This window comes from Callospermophilus lateralis, chromosome 7 (assembly GCF_048772815.1).
Source record: "Callospermophilus lateralis isolate mCalLat2 chromosome 7, mCalLat2.hap1, whole genome shotgun sequence".
Taxonomy (NCBI): Eukaryota; Metazoa; Chordata; class Mammalia; order Rodentia; family Sciuridae; genus Callospermophilus; species Callospermophilus lateralis.
Genome location: NC_135311.1, coordinates 112,706,303 through 112,731,799, shown reverse-complemented (window position 1 = coordinate 112,731,799; position 25,497 = coordinate 112,706,303). Strand labels below are relative to the sequence as shown.

The window sequence follows — 25,497 nt, the reverse complement described above, 5'->3', positions numbered from 1 at the left end:
CACGCCCACCGGGGGGGTCCCCGCACCGGCCAGGGATGCCCTCCCTCCACCTGGCCATCCCCGCCGGCGGCTCCTGGGTTCGCCGCGGCTGCAAGCCCCGCCTGGCTCGACTTTCCGGGCGCCGCAGGCCCCTGGCCCGCCGCCCCTCCCGGGCGCCGCCCGCCGGGGCAGCCTCTGCAGCTGGCCGCGCGGCCGGCCCGCGCCCACCGCCGCGCGCTGATTGGCTGGCTGGCCGGCGGCGGCGCTGAGTGGCCGGGCAGATTCGCTGGGTCAGGGCTGCAGAGGCGCCTGGCGCACTGGCGGGAGTGGAGCCGCGGTGCGCTGGCCCCGGACGCCCGCCGCCAATCCTGCCAAGAGAGCGGGTCAGGGCGCTAAGGGGTCCGCGCCGCGCCGGGCACCGCTGCCCTGGCCACCATGTGCTCCCAGCTCTGGTTCCTGACTGACCGGCGCATCCGCGAGGAATACCCGCAGGTGCAGATCCTGCGCGCCCTCCGGCAGCGCTGCTCCGAGCAGGACGTGCGCTTCCGGGCGGTGTTCATGGACCAGATCGCCGTCACCGTCATCGGCGGCCACCTCGGTGAGCGAGGCGGGACCTGGGAGAGCTGGGCGGCGCGCCGGGGTCTCTGAGGGCCGTCCGGGTGGGCGCGCTTTCCTGGGCCTCCCGCAGCCAAGTCTCCTTCCGGCCCTGCAAACCAGCCGCTCTCTCGGGCGAGACCCCTTGTGTTAGAGAAAGCCCCTCACCTTCATAACCTCTTTTAACCACCACCATCTGCCCTGAGGCCAAGATTTGAGAAGGTGACTTAATTTACTTAGGGGACTTTGTTTTGTGAGGAACCCAAATTCACCTGCAGCGACCCTGGTGTCCGAGAAAAATCAAGCTGCAAACCCCAAATTTGCAAATTACTCTTTCATTCATACCCTGTCAGTTTAGACTGAGATTTAAGAAGCCTAAACTAAATTTGCAAAATTCCTATTATGATGGATGTTTCGAAACTTTTCCAGCGGTGTATATACATCAGTAATGCCCTACATAGAGAATTATACCCAAACCGGGAACCTACTTATGGGGAAAACCCAAGGAAGATTGGAGTCACCTCTGAAGTGTAAAGTGGGAGAGGAGACTTTTGATGCGTTGTTTTTTTTTTTTTTTTTTTAAACTCAGCCTCTTCCCTAAAAGTGTTGAATTCTTATTCCAGAAAAGCCGTGATTTCAGGTACACATCATTCAATCACTCCACTGCTGTGTCCCAGAGACTTTTTTGGGGGGTAAGATGTGGTTGTCATCTCTGACCCTGACCTCAAAAGGTTAAGTATGTTTTCAGATATTCTTAATTAACTACAAGGCCTTTCTGCTTTAGGAATTTGTGGCTTAGGAACCTCATACCCAATGACTTGCTGATTGTCTTTGCTCCACCAAAGGTGTCCAGCTATTTAAGAGGGTCCAGGACCTAAAGGGGCTTGATTCTAGTTCAGGGTGCTTCTTGGGATACTGTTCATATTATTCTATGGGGTTAAACAGGCACATAATTTGTTTCTTTTCTTTGGCAAGGAAAGGGATTCCAAATTCTGAACAGGATACTTACAAGTGAGATTTTGAGTATGACCAGTCTCTAAGTAGAATATATCAGTTGTAGGTCTTCATCCATAGTTTACCTAACTCTCCATATGTAATATCAGATTGTATATCCTGTTGAAGAAATATACTACAAACATTAGGTGCCTTATGTTTAAAGAGATGTCTTTCCAATGTAATGTAAAGGGTTTCCTCTCTCTATCTTCGATTTGCTAAAACTCGCAATTAGTTAATGTAGAAATAGACTCCTGAACAGGGAGACTGCAGACCTGGATTCTCATTACAGCTCTGTATCTTGTCTTTGTTTTGGGTAAGTCACTTTGTCTTTAAATCTCAAGCTTCACATTAATGAAACTTAGGGTTGAGGTTTCCACAGCTTGAAAATTCCATGTTTTAATACCATATTTAAATAGGATAATCTGTTGTATTTTGCTGATCTAAGTTAGATACTGAAAACACACACACACACCTAATATTCCCCATGCCCCTGTGAGTTTGCTTTCTTGCTTATTTCTTTATTTATTTTATAGTTTATGAAGATGTATTTTTTTGAGCTACAGAAACCAGAATTTCACATCATGTTCATTTTGTAGACCCATCATGAATTCTGTGAACAAGTAGGAAAATGCTCTCTGTATCCAAAAAAAAAAAAAAAAAAAAAAAAAAAAATATTTCTTTAAGAATCAGTCCTAGTACAAGAGAAAGTTAAACGCTCATCCTATAGAAAACATTTAAACCCTTTGTCTAGTGTCTTAAAATTTAATGGAATTCATGTGTGGATGTATTCCAATCAGTTCACAAACCAGGAGTTACTTATTTTTAACTACTAGAAACCCTACATAGCTATTTGCCTGGTGATGGAGAAATTGAAGGTAAGTAATTTTTGATGCAATTTTCATTTCTTGATAATTCAGAAATGGCTACATACAAATCACAGCACATAAAACAAGCCTATTAGATCACCATTTCGGCTATTCTTAGCTGTCAAAAGATTTATTGGCTGTGGGAATAGGTTAATTCAAGCACAGGAAAGTGAGTTCTGTGAGAAGAGCCACCTTGTTTGCTTTGTTCAGGGCTATGACAGTGACTTGAATGATGCTTTGTATGTAGTAGGCACTCAATTTTTGGATGAATAAAGATGTGAGTTCTATTTCCCAGCTTCTTCTATAGTAAACTGTAGAAAACCCTCAGCAATTTGCTGAGCTAGTTATTCCCCTGGAAAATACTTCAGAATTCACTTACTTGAAATATAAAGATATACAGTTATAATGATAGTGATGCTATTTCCCTTTTGAGAATTATAGAATATGAGAGCTGAGAAGGACTTGAAGATCATCCATTTTAACTCCTTCATTTTACAAAGAACTTGAGGCTCAAATAGATGTAGTGACTTCCTCAATACTATCTATCTAACTAGCACATCCACAGTTAAAACAAAACAAAACAACGTAATATCTGGGTCTTGGAGTATAGCCCTGGGTTCAATTTCCAACACTGTAGAACAATCTCTGGAATCCCCCCAAAAAACTTGATATCCTAAATCCCAGCCCATTTATACAGATAATTATGCTTTAGATACCCACAACTTATGGTATCTTTCTCAGTAGATGTGGAATTGAGCTGAATTAAATTCAGATTTTTCTCACTAGACACTGACTTTGTAAGCAATTTTATAATGTAGGAAATTAAGGTACCACCTTTCAAAGTCTTTGTGCCATTACTTCTTTCTTTTCTTCTTTAGATTAGGGTAGGTAGATAATAAAGAAGTTGGTTTGGGGAACATATGGGTGGTCAGTGCCTCAATGAATGGCTTAAATTCATTTGTGAGCTTTCTTCTCTAGAGGCTAATGGGAGACCAAATCCAAGAACTTGAATTTCAGGTTGTATCTGGAAGTAGGATTCAGATAAGAGATTCAAAGTTTTGAATTTAAAGGTTGCAATTATTTTAAATAATACTATACATATAAACAGAAAATGCTATACAAATGCAAGGTTTCATGCTTGTAGTAATCTACCCTTCCCAAAAAAGATGGTTGGGGAGGTGACTGAGGCAAGGGGAATGATCTTTAGGTGACTCAAGCAATCCTATAGAAAACATCCTCCTTTCACTTCCGTTGGGTGTAGCATTATGAAAATCACAACTATCTCCCATTTCTTTTTTAGAAGCCACAGTTCTTCATTCATTCATTCACCAATATTTATTAATTATTCTCAACCCTAAGCATAAGGTGATGAATGTGACAAAGTGCACATCATATTATTATTATTACTATTATTAATAGCCATGGCTATCCATCTATCTATTTATAGTGTTTTGTGTAAGGCATAGGTCTAGGTTTTTTAATTTACATATTAATTCTTATAGATGCCAATGTGGGTCACTGACACATAATAGTGGCTGGGAATTAGAACCAATACTTAGTAATTCTAGTCTAAACATTGTGTGTGTCTCATCCCTTCTGCTCTACATGGGCTTACAGTGACTTCAACAGATCACTCTGTGATTCCTGGCCGTACACTAAAAATCATCTTGTAATCCTTACACTAAAAATCATCTTGCCCCCTCCACATGATGAATTATTATTCATCCCTTAAATCTGGCACAAATCACTCATCTCTGTATACAAGTCTTTCTTGAACTCCCTACCATGTCTGCAAGTAGTCACTCTCTTCCATGTGCTGCCAAATAACATCTCCATACCTTTAAAAGTTACACTCACCTTTTCAATGTAATGCTTCTATTTACAAGGTTTCTATCCCTTCTCCCCCTGAATAACTGGGGATTCCTCAACTGTATACTCTCTAACTGGTACATAGTTTTAGTTCCTGCTTGTAGGATGACTGAGTAAAGTGCCTTAAAGGCTAATTTGAAGTACTTGAGACTTTTGTTATAATTAGCTTCTGTGTTTGGGAGATCATGATTGAATGTGTAAATGTTTCTGTGATGAGCCATCATAAAGGACAGATTCACTAGTGACATTAAGTTTTTGACCATCCACCCATCTGAATCATTAACTGGCTCAAGAAACTAGTCACTAACTCAGGGACAGAAATCAAAACACATAAAATGAATCCGACCTGGGAAATGAGGTTGTGTTACAGTTTGTCTCTTAGCAGAATGATTCAGCATTCCTTCTCTTACTTTCAGAGCTAAAACCTTGGTGGCCACATCCCTTTTGGGGGGATGTGGGGGATTCTAACCTGGGGCTTTTCATACATTAGGATAGTGCTCTACCATTGAGCTATATTTCCAACCCCATATGATAATTTATAAATCAAGTTCCTTAAATTAAGGTGTTCTTGAATCCTTATAGTAATCAGCTAACATTTAAAAGATTGAGGGAGGGGAATGTTAAGTAAATTTGAAAGAGGCAGTAGTGTACCTCAGCCTGCCAAAAGACAACCAAAGGCCCCACAGAAAGCATGGATCCCCATCACTCCATCACGGTGCAAAAAGACCCTAGCAGGAAAGGGCACTAAGCTGACTTTTGTGCAGAGAGCTTGATCTTCTGCTAAAGGCCTTTCTGCTAAAGGCCTGTGCCTGATACCTTGTAATCTCAGGGACACACTGTGCAGCACTAGTGGAAAGAAAAGTCAAAGAATGGGTAGAAGCATTTATTATATAATGCTTCCAAACTGATGTGAGTGTCGCATGGATATGCTTTGCCCCATGGGTCCTCATATCTGTAGGCTGACCCCAAGGACTAAGAATGGGTGGAATGTTTAGTTTATGTTTTTAACAGTCATATTTAGAGCCACCTCATGAACTGTTGGGAAAAGTTCTAGAACTAGTGAATTGGGATCCTTCATAGATACCAAAGCCTTACTCATAAATTTCCCAACCACCTGTTGCTGCTACCATAACACTTTGACCAAATTTGTTAGGTTTGCCTGGTGGAGGGAGTCCAGCTGTCACTGAGAGATGTCTGAGTCATCCTCAACTGTCCACATTTTCTCTCACTCCCCTTACCTGCAGGGAGTCCAAGGACACATAGTGCTAGCCCCTCTTACTCCCCACTTCCTTGGTCACCTTGCCCATTGCCTGAGAGAATGCACCTTACTAGGGGTTTCTGTTGTTTTAATATAAACCTACAACATGATTTGAAATTCTTGGTCTATTTCTGTTTGATCTTCCACTATTAAAAAGTTACTCAAGTCGGGCTGGGGCTGTACCTCAGTGGCAAAGCACTTGCCTAGCATGCATGAGGCACTGGGTTCAATCCTCACATACAAATTGACATATAAAATAAAGGCATTCTGTCCATATATAACTACAAAAAATAAAAAATGTTTATAAGCATCTGGACAACAGACAGTGCTGTCACATTAAAAAAAATTACTCAAGTCTATGAGAAAGTGATAAATTTAAATTACTTTATGTTAAGGAACAAATAGGCATAATGGTTCTTTACACCTGTAACTCCATTATTATTAATATGTTAACATATGTCTTAATCTTCACAACAGTCCTATTCATTCATTCCATTCAACAATGTTTATTGAGCATCCATTCTGCCAGGTACTGAGGTAGCAGAGAGTAAGAATAGCTATGGTCTTCACCTTCACTGTTATGATTTCATTCATTTGTTAGTTCATTCTGTCAACAAATATCTGTTGACTGCCCACCATTCTAAAAGATACCATTCTAGGTACCAGAGTAAAACAGCCAGAGCCTCTGCCTCTCAAGGAGATTACATTCTAGATGGGTGAGATAGAATATAAATAAGGTAAGTAAAATAACTAGTATATTGGTTGAAAAAGCAAGAAGAAGGACAGAATGTTTCTGGAGGTGAAGGAGGGTTTGCCATCCCAGGGTAGCTAGAGCTGTCCTCATCCATAGAGGATATCCCTGTAAAGACCTGAAGGAGGCGAGGAAGCAGGCCATTTTGATATGTGACAGCAGAGGAGACCAGACAAGCGGGAGAGCAAGGAGGCCAGTGTGGCAAAGCAGGGTGAGCATGGGGGCGAATGTGAGGAGGTTGTCGGAGGCAGGTGGGAGACAAGCAGGGAAGGCCTTGTGGGGACTGAAGGCATTCTGTGTGGATGAGCCTGGGATCCAGTGACTTGGGCTCACAGGGTCATTCTGGAAACAGTTGAGAATAGACTGGTGGGAGCAAAGACAGGAGCAAGGTGATCCCTTAGGAGTTATTGCTACAATTCAGGTGAGAGGTGGTTGTTGGACTAGGGTGATTTCAGGGGAGGTGAAAAGTGACTGGATCTGGGGCATATTTGAAAGACAAAGTGGTCAGGATTTGCCTGTTGGATCAGATTTGGGTGTCCAGGAGGGACCAGTCAAGGAGGACTCCAAAGTTTTTTGGAACTGATTAGGTAAAAGAATAAAATTTGCTATTTACTCATATGGGAACGGAGAGAGAGGTAGTTTTGGGCGATGATATGTGTCAGAACCTAGTCTGAGATGTCCATTAAACCTCCCAGTAGAAATGTCAAGTAGGCAGTTGATGGTAGATATTGGGATCCAGGGAAAGGCTTGGCTTGGAGATAGGAAAGGAGGTGCATCTTTAAAAGGTGTACACATAGAAGGAGAAGAGAGGGGTCCAAGGTAGAGCTCTGGAGCATTCCTGTCTTGTCAGGGGGAGGAGGCTGAATAAAAGGAGTAAAGAAACCCAGGAGTCTATGGTGTCCTGGGAGCCAAGTGGAGAAAGTAGCTCCAGAAGGAAGATAATGCTCAGATGGTGTCAAGTGTTGCTGTCAGGTCAAGTAAAATGAGGAATGAGAATTGATTTTACAATGTTATATTAGCAGCTCTAATGAGGGCAATTTTAGAGAAGTACTGGAAATGACATGCTTTGAGACTGGCATCTTGGGTGGTTGATGTGAACAGGAAGAACTTGAGGAGACTTGCCTTTGTAATTGCAAAAAAGAATCTTTCAGTGAGGTGATGGCGGTGTTGGTGGCAGTGGTAGTGGTGGTAGGGGTAGCTGCTGCAGTAGGAGAAGGGAGGCAAGAGAGTTTGCAAAGCTCTGGGACCCTTCTGTTCACAAAAATAAAACCAAGACCCAGAGAGACTTTTGGGTTTTGTCAAGCTACATGCCTGCAAAGAATGGAATCAGAGCTCTGATGTGAACGCCAGGACTCTATTCATTTGCCATAATAGCCTTTCATCTCATGTCACCTTGACTTCTTAGAATGCCTGTCCAAGTCTCTCTCTTTTCTGAAACTTTCCTTGAATGTTTCCCTCAGGCAGAGATAATCACCCTGAGTGTTTCCCTCTCCTTTGCTGAGATATAAGAATCTATAGGCCCATTAGAGAACTTAGCATATTGACTCTTTTTTTTTTTTTTTTTTTGTACCAGGGATTGGACCCAGGGATGCTGCTTTACCACTGAGCTATGTCCCAAGCCCCTTTTTATTTTTTATTTTGGGACAGGATCTTGCTAAGTTGCTGAACCTCTTCCTAAATTGCTGAGGCTGACCTCAAATTGTGATCCTACTACTTCAGCCCCCTGAATTGCTGGAATTACAGTCATGCACCACCATACGTGGCCTGACAACTCTTCTAATACCTATGTGCTCTGTCCAGGGCATTAAAGGCATTAATAACAGTTGTGTGTTGTCTTTCTTCTTGAATTCCAGGGATATGGTTTCCCTCACACCCCTTTTGCCTCCATGTCCTTTGGATGGTGCCTATTCCTTAGCTATCAGTTGCCTGCCCGTTCCTTTTGGCTCTTACCATTGACTGTACTGGGCCCCCACTTTCAGCCACTGACTTCTGCACCTCTCTCTGATGGCTATTGTGGGTCACAGGAGCCCACTCTGCCCACATATGCATGGCAAGCTGAAGGGTCGGGGAATTAAAGCCATGCCCTCAGACAGGATTCAACCAAAGGGTGAGTTGGTGTCCAAAGTTCTAAATCGCTTGCTCCCTGGCTCCCCAGGTGGAATAACGGAGATGTGTGTACTAATCCTCAGCAGGCCTCAGCTCCAGGAGGTGGTAACTCAAAATACGATAACCTTCGTTTGCCACATTCTCTCCCCCACCAGTGTTTCTTCAAATTCTCACTCAAATAGGCTACTTGCACTTAAATCATGGTCTCAGGGTGTGCTTCAGGGAAAACCCAAACTAGCTGTGGGATTGGCTCAAAGTAGGCACTCAATAAATATTTGTTGAATGAATTCATAAAACAATAAACTTGTTGAATGAGTGAATGAATGACAAAGTCATGTCTCTATCTTTCTCCATAAGGAGACTAAGCTCCTGGTTGGCAGAGACCACCTGGTTCATCTTTGTATTCCTGCTTAATAGTGTGTCTGACTCACACCAACAGTTCCATAAAGGGTGAGTTGAATTAAATGACCTCAAAATAGCCCTTGGTGGAAAGTGAAAGTGGCCACATAACGAACTGTGGGTTTTAGCGAGGTGGAGGTAAAATTTCTTTGGGCATCTGCACCAAGAACTTTAAAAGCAAAGGAGCGGTGGTGACAGCATGTACTCGGGAATTAAAAATAACTTTCTTATGAGAAATGCTTTGGATGGAACAGGAGAAAATAAGGGGAAAGCTGGAGAATGACAGGAGCCAGGTCATGTTTGGATGATACAGCTTCCTCAGGACAAGCAAGAAAATCCAAGGTGCTACATGGGTTAGCCTCCGTAGTGGTGTTGTTGATTTCTGACACATTTCAGAGCTGCCAACCACTGATTCACAGTCCTGCCAAAATAGAATGGTCCTAAGAGGTACCATGAGTGAGGGCCTTTGCTCTGGTGCTGCAGGGTCCCACTGTTTCCCTATTTCTGCTGTTTGCTTTATACATGAAGTTCTTTTTGGGGGAGACTGGGACTGAGCTCAGGGGGACACTCAACCACTGAGCCACATCCCCAGCCTTATTTTGTATTTTATTTAGAGACAAGGTCTCACTGAGTTGCTGAGTGCCTTGCCATTGCTGAGGCTGGCTTTGAACTCTCGATCCTCCTGCCTCAGCCTCCTGGGATTATAGGTGTGTACCACCGCACCCAGCCGTACATGAAGATTTTTTTTGTAGCATGTTAGAAACCAGTTTAGTGTTGAAGCTTTCTTTTGTGCTGCCAAGGATGTCGTGTGTGTGCACACACAAGTGATGCATGTGCACAGGATGGGAGGGTGGTGACCCGTTTTGCATCAGTTCTATGTAAAGGCCAAGATATTTATAGTCAAATCTGTTCCAATGATCAGTGTTATAAGATGCCTTTCTTTAAATGATATGATATATGTTAAAGTTCTTGGCAAAGCACCTTCAACACAACAGATGCTCAATAAAAATGCTAGGTGAATTCGGATCTGAATTATAGCACCTTTTATTACCCATGCTTCTACTCCCTCTATGGGTATGAATGATTGAGAATAGCTTTTAAATTTTAGGGCACTACTTTCGAAAAATGATTTGCTTATTTCACAGTAATACTATTTCTCTTCGTTATGAAGTGCTTTTTTTTATTTTGGCTATTACACATACAAATGCATAAGTCTAGTTTTGTAGAATTTAATTTATCTCAATATATATAGGTTACAAAAAACAGATTTAGTTCTTTGGGAGGGTTACCCTAGTTTTCTATCTTGTTTTTAATATATTAAAATATTTCCAAATGAAAGTAGAGTTTAAAAAGAAATCAGGACCCAATCACACACGAAAGTAGATTATTCTTTTTAGAAGTAAGCTGGAGAAAATGTTGTTTTGGTTTCAAAAGGTTGACTTAGACTAGGTTGACTGTTGGTCACTGTACTAACTAGTTTGGGGTCTGATTTATTTTTTAAATTTAACATCATCATCTTTATTATTATTATTATTGTTCACTACTGTCTTTTTTTTTTTTTAACCTGTTTAGGACTGAGTGGTCATTTCAGTTTAGTTTTTGTTTTGTTTTGTTTTTAAGTAATGTGAGAGTAAGCGTAGTAAGTCACAAACCCAATCTGGAAATCTAGGGGACCTCATGTATCCCAGAAGCAGTGCATCTCCTTTCCTACCTCCCCAAGTTAAAGTGATGCCCAATCATGGAAAATCCCTTGTTTGAGGACAAGAACTGCTCTCTGTTCAGGGCTTTCCTTCCATTCACTGCAGCTAAACAGAGCCCTGTCCTCCTCATGTCCTGCGTCAGCTTCTCATTCCTTTGTCTTGAAGCCTGTAGATTGCTGTGGGAATGTTAAAGATTCTGGGAAAGGTGACAGGATAAGTAAGCTTTATTCTGCATTAAGCTTATCAGGTCCTTTCCTGAATAGGAGATGTTAATGAGAGAGAGCAGAGATTACTTACATGGTTAAAGGTCTCAGAATTCAGACACATTTACTAAGGGGCCAGCTTTAAATCCAGATTGTTCTTGGCCATGGTGTTGAAGCTGCTTCTCCCACTGAAGCCATTATGAGGGGCAGCCTTTTGTCTGCCAAAAGTCACACTCTAGAAATGAGATGGAGAAGGCAAAGGGAATGATTAGGGGTCAAGCAATGTTGCCCAGAGCGAGAATGTCAGAACCATGCCAGTGGATTAAGATAGAGTCATCCCTTAGTATCAATAGGGGATTGTCCCAGACTCCCCCCCACCCCACACCAATATCTGAGGATGTTCAAGTCCCTTATATAAAATAATGTAGTATTTACATATAACCTATGCACAGCCTTCTGTATACATGAAATCATCTCCAGATTACTTATGGTACCCAATACAATGTAAATGCTATATAAACAGTTGTGGTTCCCCCCCACCCCCCGCCCTGTCATGCTGCAGTTGATCCCAGGGCCTTGCCCATGCTTGGCAAGTGCTCCACCATTGAGCTCCTCACCAGCCCTATTAGTAGTTGTTATACTATATTGTTTAGGAAATAATGACATGATATACATTTGTGCATGTTCAGTAGAGGTGCATATTAATTTTTTTTTTTTTGAGTACTTTCTATCCACAGTTGGTTGGATCCGCACATGTGGAACCATGGATATGGAGGGCCGGCGTGATTAGTTTTGCAGACGCACCCTAAAGCCCTCTGCACAGGGCTGGACAGCAGCACAGAGTCAGACACCAGACCTGTCTAACTGCTTGGTGGAGCCTTTTCGGCTCCACTTTAACCCATTCCATTCTTCATTTATTAAAGGCTTCAGTTGGAATGAGCCAGGCCCAAAGATATACCTTTGGAGAAGAGAGATGAAGTCCTGGTAAGACTTCCTAGGTATATGTGAATCTGCTTGTTGAGGCTGAGCTGTCTCTGTGCACTTGTGGTTGGTACTTCCAGAAATGGATTAAATTATTTTCTTCCCCCTTAGAAGTTTGTTTGTCTGTGGCTTCACGTTGGGATTTGAAAGCCAGATGTTTTTTGTTGCTTCCCGCTTTTATAGGTCACTTTTCTGTTGCAAAGCCATTTTTCTCATTAGGTGGTAAAAAATCTCCATAAATTGTCCTACCTTGCTGAGTGGAGTGCCTTGCATATGTATAGCATTTTATGGTTTTTCAAAGCACTTTTGCCTATACGATCTCACTGTGTAATGCTGTCCTGGGTATTCTGTATATACTTGCCATTTCCATCAACTCAGATACTTCTCTTTCTTCTACCATTTTTGAGGATCACACACAGGGTCATTCCCTCCTTCCTTTCATATTATTTTCCCCCAGGGCTATAAGTGGCAAAGGAATATTTCAAAGTACGATAAAAGCATACCATATGAGTGATACTGCTTTTTGATGGCAAAGTGAAGATAACCTGGAGGCTTTTTATCCCTGTGAATTATGTTCTACTTTCTTAGGTTCACACTATCAGCAGGAATACTGAAAACAATTTAGTTTAGTAATTGCACCTGTGCACCCTGCCTTTTTAAATTGGTGAAACATCTCCACCCAGTTGTTCTGTGGGTTTATTTTTTTGTTTTTGTTTTTGTGCTTAGTGCTCCCCCCACACTTCTTACTCAACTTAGAGCTTTGGTATTGTTAGTATTCATCCCTGATGGAGAAATTGTGTCTACCATGCACTAGGCATGGTTCTAGAGGCTGGATTCAGCAAAGAATACCCAGACAAAATACTGCTTTTATGGCTAGCTCTATGTCTTGGAGTCTTTGAAGATAGCCATAATTTTTTTTTTTTTTTTGCATAGAACTCCTTCAATAACTTGAAGACTGCTCAGTTTCTTCTGAGTCTTCACGTCAAGCTAATACTCCCAATTAACCCAGTGTAATACAGCTTCAGGTCTTTTCACTGTATGTATTGTTATATATTTCAATTAATATTATTTAATACTGAATATTGAGTTTGATATCTGTTAAATACTGAAATGGATTGATTTTTAGTAGACTGATTTTTTTAATTTTTTTGTTATAAAGGTAATATGCACTTGGAGAATTCTGGAAAATACAAATAAATATAAAACATAAAAAAGAAGTTATCTGAGTTCCATTATCTATTGTTAAAATATTGGTATATTTCCTCCTAGCCTTTTTCAATTTGTATCTGTTTATATAGTTTGGAATTGGAATGCAATATTTATAATTTTGTATCCTGTTTTCCACTAAACATTGATACCTACACATTTGACAAATAACAGTATATTCATAAAAATCATTTAATAGTTGCAGAATGTTCCAGCCAGATAGACTTATTAAGATGAAGTCATAAAGGAGTATATGGATTCCTGAATGGGGCTGCACTTTTTGCCTTTTCCTCAAGTCCTCCGCCTCCTAAACCACTGTGCTTTAAATACTTACTACTAGTCCTGTATGGAAGGAAAATGCTGGAATACATATCTCCTGCTGATTCCTCTAATTTGGTTTATTACTGATATGCTGCTCTTTTCCCTTTCTGTTCATTGCTTGGTGTTTCCTCATTATCATTTGCTGCTCATCCTTTTGGAGAATAGGGTTATTTATAGATCTTCTTGTAACACACACCAGAATATCCCAGTGGCCATTTTTGAGACTCTGTTCCCGCCAGGTTCAACCTTGAGGAGTCTGTTGGAAGCGGTTCTTTGGGTGAACTGAATCATGGCAGCACAGGGCTCACTCTGGTCTTTGGATTGCAGGCCTCCAGCTGAACCAGAAGGCCCTTACCACCTTTCCAGATGTGGTGGTGGTGCGGGTGTCCACACCCTCTGTGCAGTCAGACAGCGACATCACTGTCCTGCGGCACCTGGAGAAGCTGGGCTGCCGCTTGGTCAACCGCCCACAGAGCATCTTAAACTGCATCAACAAATTCTGGACATTCCAAGAGCTGGCTGGACATGGGGTCCCCATGCCAGACACTTTCTCCTACGGTGAGTCTCCTTAAAATACAGTAGGAACTTATCTTTCCAAACCTTCTGCCTCTCTGTTTTCTCTCATCAGAAACCTTCCAGTATGACTTGCTTTTCAATGTGAGTCTGTTCATTTTAGGTGATTCAATATCTTGAGTCTTTATCCTGGCCATTCCCTCTGTCTGAAATGTCTTTGCTTTTTTCTTTCTGTAAGTCAATCACCAAATATGTGTCTGTTGACACTACATGCCAGCCACAGTACCAGGCACAGGGTCATAGCAGTAAGAGTCCTTCCTGAGGTATTCCCAGTCCATCAGAGGCATTAGACAACAGGTAAATGGGCAGGTTCAGTCCAGACCATTCAGTGTCTTGGTGAGACTTAGTGATCCCAGGTAATCCCAATGCAGTTTAGAAGTCTTTAGAGAATGCTTCCTAAAAGAGATAACATCCATCTAAGTTGAAGTTGTCCTGCTAAAAGAAGGGGTATGGGAGGGGGTGTAATCTAAGCAGAGAGAACATTGGAAGACTGGAGGTAAGAGAGAACCTGACCTATTGGTGGTATTGAGAATAGTGTGAAGAATGTAAAGAGAGAGGAAATTGAACTCTAGGATTGGAAAGATCAAATAGTACCATAACAGCACATAAATGAGATAGGGTTAATCCAAGACTCACAGGAAGTTATCAGAGGACTTTCATCAGGGAGGTGGCCTGGTCAGAGTGACAGGGAAGAAGATCACTTTGGTTACTCTGTGGAGAAAGAGTTGGATGGGGCCAAGTAGAGATAGATAAGAAGTTAAGCACAAGAATGATATCCCATCATATTTACTGGTCCCTGCCATGTTCAAGAGGGAATTCTACAAGGAGTGTTCACTGGGGGTAGGAATCTTGAGGGCCATCCTAGAATTCTGCCCCCCACAGCCAGGATTACATGAACTGGAGCTACGGGCACCCCCCACCACACAGGTGCTTAGTGAATCTTGATTTCCATGCCTCTCTGCTCCCACCTTTTACGTTACAGGCACATAATGTAGGTCTGTTGGATCCAATGGGTTTGAATTGTCTTAAAAATCAGGGAGATAGGCAGCCTCTTGCAGAAGGGGCTGGGCTGACCACTCCCTGACAATCAGCTTTATCTTCGCTGACTCTCACCTTTTCTTGGCAGGTGGACATGAAGACTTTTCAAAGATGATCGATGAAGCTGAGCCCCTGGGCTACCCAGTCGTGGTGAAGAGCACGCGAGGCCACCAGGGTCAGTGCTGCCCTTCCTGGGCGTCCTGGGTGATCAGTCTGCAAGGGCAGCAGTTCCAGCTGCACAAGTGGAAGCGCTGCTTGAGGAGCTTGCAGGGTGATTCTCCCGGTCCCTTCCACTTGGTCCTCTCTGTCCTTGCTTTTGTCAGACCTTTATCCTCTTTTCTTGGGCTATTACAGTAGACATCTGTCTTTATTGATGGTTTTCTGAGATCCTCTGCTAGTGCAACCTCTGTTCATCTTATTTTATTCATTTTTTTTGGCGGGGGAGGAGTGATTTCTCTGAAACAGATCTATTCTTGTCACTCTTTTGCTGAACAGCCCCCACTGCAGCCCCTATGTTGCTGTTAGACTAAGTCCATATTTTTTATCATGGCACTAGGACCCCGGGCAGACAGCTCAACCTTCTTTTGCAGCCTTCTCTGGTCATGTGGACCCCCCATAGTCCACTCCCCACTGCCTCTCATTCACCAGCTAGACCATGCTTTTTCCTCTCCATAATCCTTTGCCCTCTTCACTTGTCTGGGAGCACCATCTTCCTCTGCCCACCTGGTCAACTTTTGCTCATCCTCTAAGGCCAGCTCCTAATACCATTTCTATTCTATCCTCATCCTTGGTCTCCCTTACTGTCTTCCTGACAAAATTAATTGCTCTAGTCTTTTTGTTTCCGTATCACTTTGTACATGTTTCTGTCATAGTGCTACTCCTGATGACCGTTTTAGGTATAAGTGCCTGTTTCCTTCATTAGACTGTGATCAGCTCAAGGGTAGGGACTAGATTCTGAACCTCTGTCTCTGTGAGGCCCAATGCAGGGCTCAGTGCATACCAGGGACTCAGCAGAAGAGAGCATCCTCCTGTAATATGTGAGCGGGTAACTCTCCAAGAGGTCCGGATGGCATAGCATGCTTAGGCTCAGGGCATCTGGAGAAGGGGAAATAGCCCCAAACAGGTATGTGATGATAGTGTCTGTGATGTAGGATCTGTGACATAGAAATGAACCAGACATAATCACTGCTCTCAAGGAGCCCCGGTGAGTAGACCACAGAGGGGTTCCATTGCAGGGTGATGACCACTCTAGCAGACAGGCCTGAAGGAGGGAGGAGTCCACTCTGCCATGAAAGGAGATTTAAGTTACCATGTAGAATTTGAACTGGAAGAGATGAGTGAACACTGAGAACAAGTGCGAACGAAACCGCTAGTGGGAGAAGAAAAGACTATTTAGCAAGAGAAGTTAGCAAAGGGGAGCTTTGATACTGTTCACATAAGATGCTATGCTAAAATCTAACCAATCTCATCACTATTTTTAAAAATTGTGAAATGTACATAAAATGCAACTAATATTTATCAAGTGCCTATAGAATGCCATGTACTATTCTAGATTCTAAGGATATAGATAAGAACAACACATGGGCTTGGGATATATAGCTCAGTTGGTTGAGTGCTTGCCTTGCCTTGCACAAGGCCCTGGGTTCAATCCTCAGCACCACACATACACACACACACACACACACACAAAAAAAAAAAACACACAAAAATTCTTGTCCTCAAGAAGCTTACATTATAGAAAAGTGTGCTAGACAATAAACAGAAATTAAACATAACGTTATATTTTTTAAAGTTTTAAAAATTGAGATATAATCTATAAGTATTCCTAAATACTTACTACTGTTAAGTTATAAAATTCAGTGGATTTTAGTATATTCACTATGTCTCATGATAATAACTACTATCTAATTTCAGAACATTTCTATCTCCCCCCCACCAAAGAAACCTTGTACCTATTATATCAAAATGGACTCTACTGTCATGTATAACTAAAAAGAACCAATAAAAATAAAAATTTTTTAAAAAAGAAGTTAGTCCTAATTGCCCTTTCCCCAGTCCCTGGAAACAACTATTCTATTTTCTGTCTCCATGGATTTGCCTGTTTTGGACATTTTTAAATAAATGGATTCATATAATAGATGGACTTTGGTGTCTGGCTTCTTAGCATGTTTTCAGAGTTTATCCATGTTGTAGCATGTAACGCTGCTCTACCCCTTTTGAGGAGCCAGTGATACTCCATTGTATAGATATACCACATTTTGTTTACCTGTTCATTGGTTGGTGGACATTTGGGTTATTTCCACTTTGTGACTATTAAGAATAATGCTGCTATATGAACATTTGCATACAGGTTTTCATATGACCAGACATTTTCATTTCTCTTGAGTATCTGGAAATGGAATTGCCAAGTGCTGTGGTAATTCTCTGCTTCACTTTTAGAAGACTGACGAGTTGCTTTCTACAGTGGTTATGCCATTTTACATTCCCACCAGCAACATCATATGAGAGTTTCCTTTGCACACGTCCTTGCCAATGCTTGTTATTTTCTATGTATGTATGTATGCATGTTTATTAGAACCATCCTAGTGGGCATGCAGTGGTTATTTCCTTATGGTTTTGATTTATATTTCCCTAATGACTGATGATATCAAGCATCTTTTCATGTGCTTAGGGGCCATATTTAAATCTTCTTTGGAGGAAAATTTACTCAAATCCTCTGCCCATTTTTAAACTAGTTCCTTTATTTTTTAGTTTTATAGGTTCTTGAATGTGGATACTTAACTCTTCTTAAATATATAATTTTGAACTTTTTGTTTTAACCATTTTGTATGTTGCCTTTTCATTTCTTTCTTTCTTTTCTTTTTTTTTTTTTTTAAGTACTGGGGATTGAACCCAGGGGTGGTTAACCACTGAGCCACATTCCCAGCCCTTTTTTTTTTTTTCATATTTTATTAAAGACAGAGTCTTGCTAAGTTGCTAAGTGCCTCACTAATTTGCTGAGATGGGCTTTGAACTTGTGATCTTCCTGCTTCCACTGGGATTATGGGCATGTTCTTGGTAGTGTCTTTGGTGCACAAAAGGTTTTTTATTTTGATAAAGCCAATTTTATTCTTTCTTCAGGTTCTGTGTGCTTTTGATGTTATTTTTGTGCTTGCCTAATCCAAGGTCACATTGATTTACGTAAGCTTCCTTCTGAGAGTTTTATAGTTTTATATCTGAGTCTTTGATCCATTCTGAGTTCATTTTTGTATAAAGCATGAGGTCAGGGTCCAGCTTGATTCTGTTACAGGTGAATATTCAGTTTCCCCAGTACTATTTGTTGAAGAGACTGTTTATTCCCCATTGATTGTTCTGGGAATCCTTATCGAAAATTTGACCAGGCTGCAGATATAGCTCTTTGGTAGAGTGCTTGCCTATGTGTGAGGCCCTGGGTTCAATCCCTAGCACTGAACAACAACAATGAAAAACTCAGTTGACCATATATGTGAAGGTTTATTTCTGAGCTCTCAAACTTTCTTTTTTTAAAAATCTGTATCTCAATTTCATGTCATTGACATATATGTCAGTCTTTATGCCAGGCCACATTGTCTTGATTACTATGTCTTCAAAGTAAGTTTAAAATTGGGAAGTATGAATCTTCCAATTTTGTCTTTCGTCTTCAAAATTATTTTGACTTTTTGGGATCCTTTGCAATACCATATGAATTTTAGGATTAGCTTGTTGATTTCTTCCAAAAAGGAAGTTGGAATTTTGATAGGGAATGATAGCTGCAATTGAGAAGTATTACCATCTTAACAATTCTTGTCTTCCCATTTATTTAGATCCTTAATTTATCTCAACAGCATTTTATCATTTCAGTGTGTAAATCTTGTACGTCATTGTTTAAATTAATTCCTAAATACTTTAATCCTTTTGATGCTATTGTAAATTGAATTGTGTTCTTAATTTTATTTTCAGATGATTTGTTACTAATGCAACGTACAGTCTAGAAGAAGGGAAAATGGATAGGGAATAAACAGAGTTTCAGTACTTTTAAGTTAGACTATAGTATCAATGTCCTTTGGCATACACAGAGGATTGGTTCTAGGATCCCTCAGGGATTCTAAAGTCCGTAGATGCATAAGTCCCTTATGTAAAATGGTATAGCATTTGCAAATAATTTACACATATCCTCTTGTATACTTTCAATCATCTCTAGGTTACTTACAAAATGTAATACAATGCAAATGTTACATAAATAATTGTTTTGTGTTATTTAGGGAATCATGACAAGGAAAAATGTCTATACATGTTCAGTATGGATGCTGTGTTTTTTAAATAATTTTTTAATCTGTGGTTGATGAATCTTCAGATGGAGAATCCTCACATATACAGAGCCAACTGTATATGGAAATAAATCCAAGGAGAGAGTGAATGCACGGGCTGTGCCCATGAGAAAGTTACTAAGCTTATGAACCTTTTATTTCCTTATCCATAAAACAGAAATAACCATCCTTACTCCATGGCTTCATAGGACTAGTGTGAAGTGTAAATGAAATAATAAGAGAAAAAGTGCTTGGCACTTGGTAGATGATTAATCTTTGTGCCTTTCTTTTTTTTTTTTTTTTTCCCTCCTTACCTTAAAACTGCTATTCCTTTGTTCATTGCAGACTAAAACCCCATTTTAGGACCTCTGAACCAATCCCTAGCCACCAATCTCTACTGAAAATCCCACCTAATGTCCAGAGAACTCCAGTGCTTCTAACTAAACCCCAGCCATCTATTGTCAGATGCCTGATCTCCTGATGCCAAGTGTCTATCTGCTTATACTTCTGCTCACTAATTGAGACTTGGAACAAGTCAGATGTGTTTTGTGTCTACTCACTGTTCTGTGTCACTCCTGTTTCTTCCTGTGCCCTCTTGCAGGACCGTCTCCAAATGACACTGACTGCCCACTTAACTGCACACCCTCCTACCACCTGTCACTTCAGATCACTTGCTTGCACTCCTCCAGTTCTGTTGAATGTCTTGGATTCATTCAGGAATGAATTACTGGTTATGTCATGTTTTTGGAAGTTATTTTTCAGTCTTATATGCCATTAGGAACTGATGCCCATCAGTCTTTTGAAACTTTGGAGGGCCAGGTGTGGTAGCACATGACTGTAATCCTAGTAAGTTGGGAAGCTGAGGAGGAGGATCAGCCTCAGCAACTTAGAGCCTATGACAAAATAAAAAATCAAATTGTCTGGAAATGTCGCTCAATGGTAGACTGTCCCTGGATTCAATCCCCAGTACTATTACAAAAACAAACAAACAAAAAACTTCAGAGAGTTTTCACTTCTTTTGTGATGATGACATGAAATTGGGAAAACTATTTCTTTGTTCCATCTTTGCTGAAAAGAGTGTTCAGACTGGCATACTTATGACAGATCTGCACAGCAAATCTTTTAGGAACCCCTGCTCAGATCTGTTGACTAATATGCAAATGGAAGCAGATACTGAATAATTATAAAACCATAGGTGATTCAATCAGGAAATAAAAAATTTAGAATCAAGAAGGAATGCTTTCCCAGAAAGCAATAGAAATATGGACCCTTCCTTTCAAAATTAAATAAATAAATAATAAATAGGACTTCTGTCAGGGCTCCCTACTTTGAGCTCCCATAGATTTTACATAAACCTCTTTTAACGCAGATCATGCTGTATTATGGTTGCCTGTTTTGAATTTCTTTCCATACCCACTTCGGATTCCTCTAAAAATGTTCAATTAATTGTGCTCTGTAAACATTGATGGACATCTGCTTTGTATACCAAGCCCAGTGTGAGATTTGGGGGATACAAAAAAAAATGTGTTGGCCATGGACCCTGCCTAATCATCATCCTCAGGTGATAGGAAATGCTAATTAACTCTTTCTGGAATGGATTTGATTAGATCCTTAGGATTTTATTTTAGCCCCTTCTCTGTATTTCTGGAATGCATTACTGTTTCATTTTGAGAAGAGTGGTGGTTTTCTCACGGGGAGAGACTCAACAGTATTTTAAGACCTGAGGAAAATCAAGAGAAAATAAGGTTCAATGGCTATTTGATAAGAAGCAGGAATCTCATCAAAGAAATAGAAAGGGCCCAAATGAGGTAAATTCAGAGAGAATTGATGCTCATTTGGGACAGGGAAGCATAATGGCAAGGACAGGGGCCTGAGGCTTTCCTAACTGTTTCTCTTGCTCTTCATCTTTCTTCCTAAAGGAAAAGCTGTTTTTCTGGCAAGAGACAAACATCACCTTTCAGACATCTGCCATCTAGTCCGCCATGATGTGCCCTACCTGTTCCAGAAGTATGTGAAGGAGTCCCACGGAAAAGATATCCGGGTGGTTGTGGTAGGGGGCCAGGTGATAGGCTCCATGCTTCGCTGCTCCACAGATGGACGGATGCAGAGCAACTGCTCCCTTGGTAAGATATAAAGGCTCAGATTGGGTCTATGGGTCATGGAAGGCCACCTGGATATTTCATTAGGCCATTTGGACCTGCTTAGTAAGTGTATATCAATTCCTACTGTCTTGTCAGTCCTCCGTTAGGCGTCAGGGTCTCACGGCAAAGAATGCGAAATGAGCCCTTTCCTGTGGCAGCAAGCAGTCCAGGAGGGGGACATGTGAGTGTCAGTGCTGTGACAGAGGTGAGGGCGGGGATATCAAAGACACTGAGGTTTGAATCCTGTCCTGTTGGTATTAGGACTTAGCAGTCCGAGTTAAACAAGGGATTGTTAGAGAAACTCATTTGAGAAAATCTCCCATTGGGGTAAAGGATGGATTAGAGGTGTAAGACAGGAGGCAGGGAGATGAGTTTGGAATCTCTTGCAGTGTCTCAGGCCAGGAACACCAAGGGTCTGAAGGAAGGTACCAACCAGAGGAGAAACTATGTTTTGATTTCACATGTTAATTGAAATTTTTATTTTCCTCTCACATATGATACTATTAGAAAGCTGCAGTTTATATTTTGGTTCAATGCATAACCCTATCCTTTTAACTTATTGATAAAGCTTGTTTTCTGTCATGGCTGAATGGAGGAGATATTCCAGGAGGGATGTAAATTCTTCTCTCCATCACAGAACGCTATTGTCAACCTCATTGAAAGACTTTTTTATGTTGGTAATTAAAAAACCAAAAAAACCTATAGTTCCTATTTCCCAACTCACCAGATGAGTATGCCAATTCCAGCAAATAATCAAGAGGCTTAGACACTGGTTTAGTCCTTTTACTAGCATTCCTTGAGCACTCCACAGCAGCTTTGCTGCAGATGTTGAGAGAATAGAGATTATAAGGCAGTCCTTGCCCTGGGCCAGCATGTGGTCCAATAAAGAGGACAAGCAAGCAGATAATTGTAAGATACTGTGGCGAAGTTGCGTGACAGGCAAGTGTGAGATTTAGTTTGACACAGTACTCCGTAACTTAGAGTTGTTTCATTTTGATGATAATCATGTAATGCTGCAGTATTGAATTTCGAGGTTGATTATTTTGTCTTTTTTTACGTCACTAAAGAACCATAACAGCTTTATAATATCCACACTACTTTTTCCTGGTAAGCTATTTTTAAAACTGTTTTTAGCCTTTTCTTTACAAAATCATGTCCCAGGTGGGGAAAGGACAATGTAAAGGTAAAGAAATTAGTTATTGGGCCTGAGAATACAATTTTACGTCTTTCTAGGGAGACAAAGAAGTCTGAGGTCCTAGCTTTTTAATAAGTAAGGGCAATCAAACGACTCCTGTCCTTGATATAGGATTTTTATCTCACAATCCTCTCCATCTTTATCTTCTTAAAAATTAACATTTTTTCTAATCATAAAAGGAATACATTTTCGATGTAAAAAATTTAGAAAGTACAGCAAAGTCAAATGAAAAAGAAAAAAACTTATCATATCCCCACCATTTAGAGACAACTATTATTAACAGTTGGTATTGTTCTTCTCAATTGTTTTTTCTCGTAGATATTTTTTGCAAGTTATCACCATAAAATACTATACGCTACCATCTTTAATTCTTCTGAGTCACTTCCTGAGGGCTTACAAACTCTATGAGCATTATCATTAATGGTTATAAAATGTGCTATTTTCTTCTGTTGTGAGATGTTTAGATTATAATTTTTATGTCTAGATTCAACAAATATTTATTGAATGCCCTCTGCGTACCAGGAACTAGGATTTTTCAGTGTTTTAAATAATACTGCCATCAGCATCTTGGTGTGTAATAATTTTTTCCATATACAAAATCATTTCATTAGTGATGAGATAGCTGGGTAAGAAGTTCTCAGCTTTTTTAAGATTCTAGATAAGAAATATCTATTTTTTTTTTTCCCCAAAGGGTGTCCTGATTTCCATTCAGGCCTTTTGTGAGTAATGCCAATCATGCCACGTCTTATCAACAGTCCTGTCTCTTTCCTGAAGGATCATTTGACTCATTAGTGAGCATCTTTTGTTCCCTTGACATCACTGTGCTTTCTCCACAGGTGGTGTGGGTGTCATGTGTCCACTGACAGAACAAGGCAAGCAGTTGGCTATTCAGGTGTCCAACATCCTGGGCATGGACTTCTGTGGCATTGATCTTCTCATCATGGATGATGGCTCCTTTGTGGTGTGTGAGGCAAATGCCAACGTTGGCTTCCTAGCCTTCGACCAGGCTTGCAACTTAGATGTGGGGGGGATCATTGCAGACTATACCATGTCCTTGCTGCCAAATAGGCAGACTGGGAAGATGGCGGTCCTCCCAGGACTGTCGAGTCCCAGGGAGAAGAAGGAGCCAGATGGCTGTGCTTCAGCTCAGGGAGTTGCAGACAGCCCCTACACCATCAATAACGGGTCTACCTCTAGTGAGAGTGAGCCTGAATTGGGAGAGGCCCGGGATTCCTCAGCAAACACAGTGGGGGGGCCTGCCCCCCATGCGTCCCGAGCCTGGATACAACATTAACAACAGGATGGCTTCAGAATTAAAGCTTGAGTGAATTTCTGCTTTTTGGCAGCATTTAAACCAAATCCTACTGCTTCCCTAGTAGTTTTAAGTGAATAAAATCTGGACTAATGTGATTTCATTTGCACAGAAACTAGAAATCCCATCTGGGCACTCAGCATTCTTTCTAATGATGATTTAAGCAAATGGCCTAGCTTTGTGGTTTTTACAAAGACATATAAAACACTCACCAAGAACAACATCCCAACTGATCGATTTGAGACCAGTGTCTGCTGTGAGCTCTTGGATATAATGGTAGACTTTCAGGCACTGATGCTGTGCTGCTTCTGGCTGGTAGCAGTAGAGAACAAGAACTTAGAATATCTCCTGGAAAAACTGGACTTAAAAGCAGCCATGAGATGGAGGCATGTGCAGACAATGTGGAATGTGACAGTAGCATGTTCTTCACTCAGCGTGTGTATGAGGCTGGAAGAACACACAGTTCAAACACTGTTACAGGATCGATATCTGCTCCCCTCAATCACCATCTTGACCATATTTCTCTGACACTCAGGATATGGTGTTTTAGGGAGCTTCCTCGTTTGCATTTTCAGTGAAGCACTTTGTAGAAAGTGAGATTGCACATTCTTTGACCTCACTGGTTAGCATATGTGCTGCTTTGTAACTGGGGCTTTCTACAAATTGCTTTGCCACTCTGAATTTATATACCCTGCTTTGACTAATGCCAACTCCAGCAGCTTCTTGCACCTTTGCTGCCTTTGGCCTCAGCTGGAAATGCACTTCAACAAGCTAGTGGCCACACACTTTGTTTCTTAAGCGTGCACTAGAATCTAACACCAAGGACTTTCTTTTCAATGGACTCTGTTCACTTGTCATCCAGAAGCCAATAGGTATTTACCATAGAAAGCCACTGAAGATAATCACTCTTTCCCCTCCTCTTACTGAAGCTTTATGTTTTGCTTAGCTGTAGAAGTTTTTCTCATATGAGTTGGTGTTGTGGGCCTGTCGGGTGGATAGAGCTATTGGAAACATACTCCAATCCCCTGGACATTCTACTCTTATCCAGGCTCCAGAAACCTGTCCTAACCCACTTTTCCAAACTGGGGAGACTCAGGTATCGGGAATTAACTCATTGCACATTTTGGGGAGGGGACTAACAAAGACATGACACCAAGTGCTTTTCACTTTAACTCGTCAAGCAGTAGATGAGATCCTTCCCTTGGGAGAAATCATGGAGATGGAGTTTTTCATTTCTGCTTGTATGAAGTTTGACTGAAAACAAGCAATGACCAAATACACTGGAACAAATGCATTTAAGAGTTACCATCGTTGGAGTTATTCCCTTGGGAGATATCCTCTTGAGCTATGGTGTTGCATGCACCAAGAACACTTAGAATTCCTCTTCAGGATTATCTTTGAAGCCATGAAAGGAAAGAGGCCTCACAACTCAATAGTTGGACTTTGGTTTTTTTTTGTTGTTGTTGTTGTTTTAATCTCTCCCTGACAACCCAGTCAACCACCAAGATAGTGCCAAGCTCCATCACCTGTTTTATTTATCAGACTTGTTTTCTAATGCACTTTGGCTATAAAAAAAAATAATTCCTCAAAAAATACATGAACTCTTAAAGGACAGAGATTTACCAATACCAAGGAAGTTTACAAGTTTCCAAAGATGGTTCTAGAAATGTTCTGATTAAGGTCAGCTTCACTGGAATAAATGTAC

The 25,497-nt window shown here is 41.1% G+C and overlaps 1 protein-coding gene across 1 annotated transcript; it reads left to right on the top strand.

Moving 5' to 3' along the window:
• Positions 1–294: 294 nt before the first annotated feature.
• Rimkla (ribosomal modification protein rimK like family member A) lies at positions 295–23,890 on the top strand. The gene is made up of 5 exons (XM_076860627.2): positions 295–577; positions 13,557–13,787; positions 14,929–15,015; positions 21,064–21,267; positions 23,317–23,890. Exons 1-5 carry the CDS (start codon positions 415–417, stop codon positions 23,772–23,774), a joined length of 1,143 nt encoding a protein of 380 aa, XP_076716742.1. The 5' UTR covers positions 295–414; the 3' UTR covers positions 23,775–23,890.
• The last annotated feature ends 1,607 nt before the right edge of the window (positions 23,891–25,497 follow it).

Bases quoted from the DNA above. Each gene is read 5' to 3' on its own strand.
- Rimkla (XM_076860627.2), top strand. From the start codon at position 415: ATGTGCTCCCAGCTCTGGTTCCTGACTGACCGGCGCATCCGCGAGGAA. The intron at 578-13,556 runs GTGAGCGAGGCG...TTTGGATTGCAG, and splicing joins CGTCATCGGCGGCCACCTCG to GCCTCCAGCTGAACCAGAAG. The intron at 21,268-23,316 runs GTAAGATATAAA...CTTTCTCCACAG, and splicing joins GCAGAGCAACTGCTCCCTTG to GTGGTGTGGGTGTCATGTGT.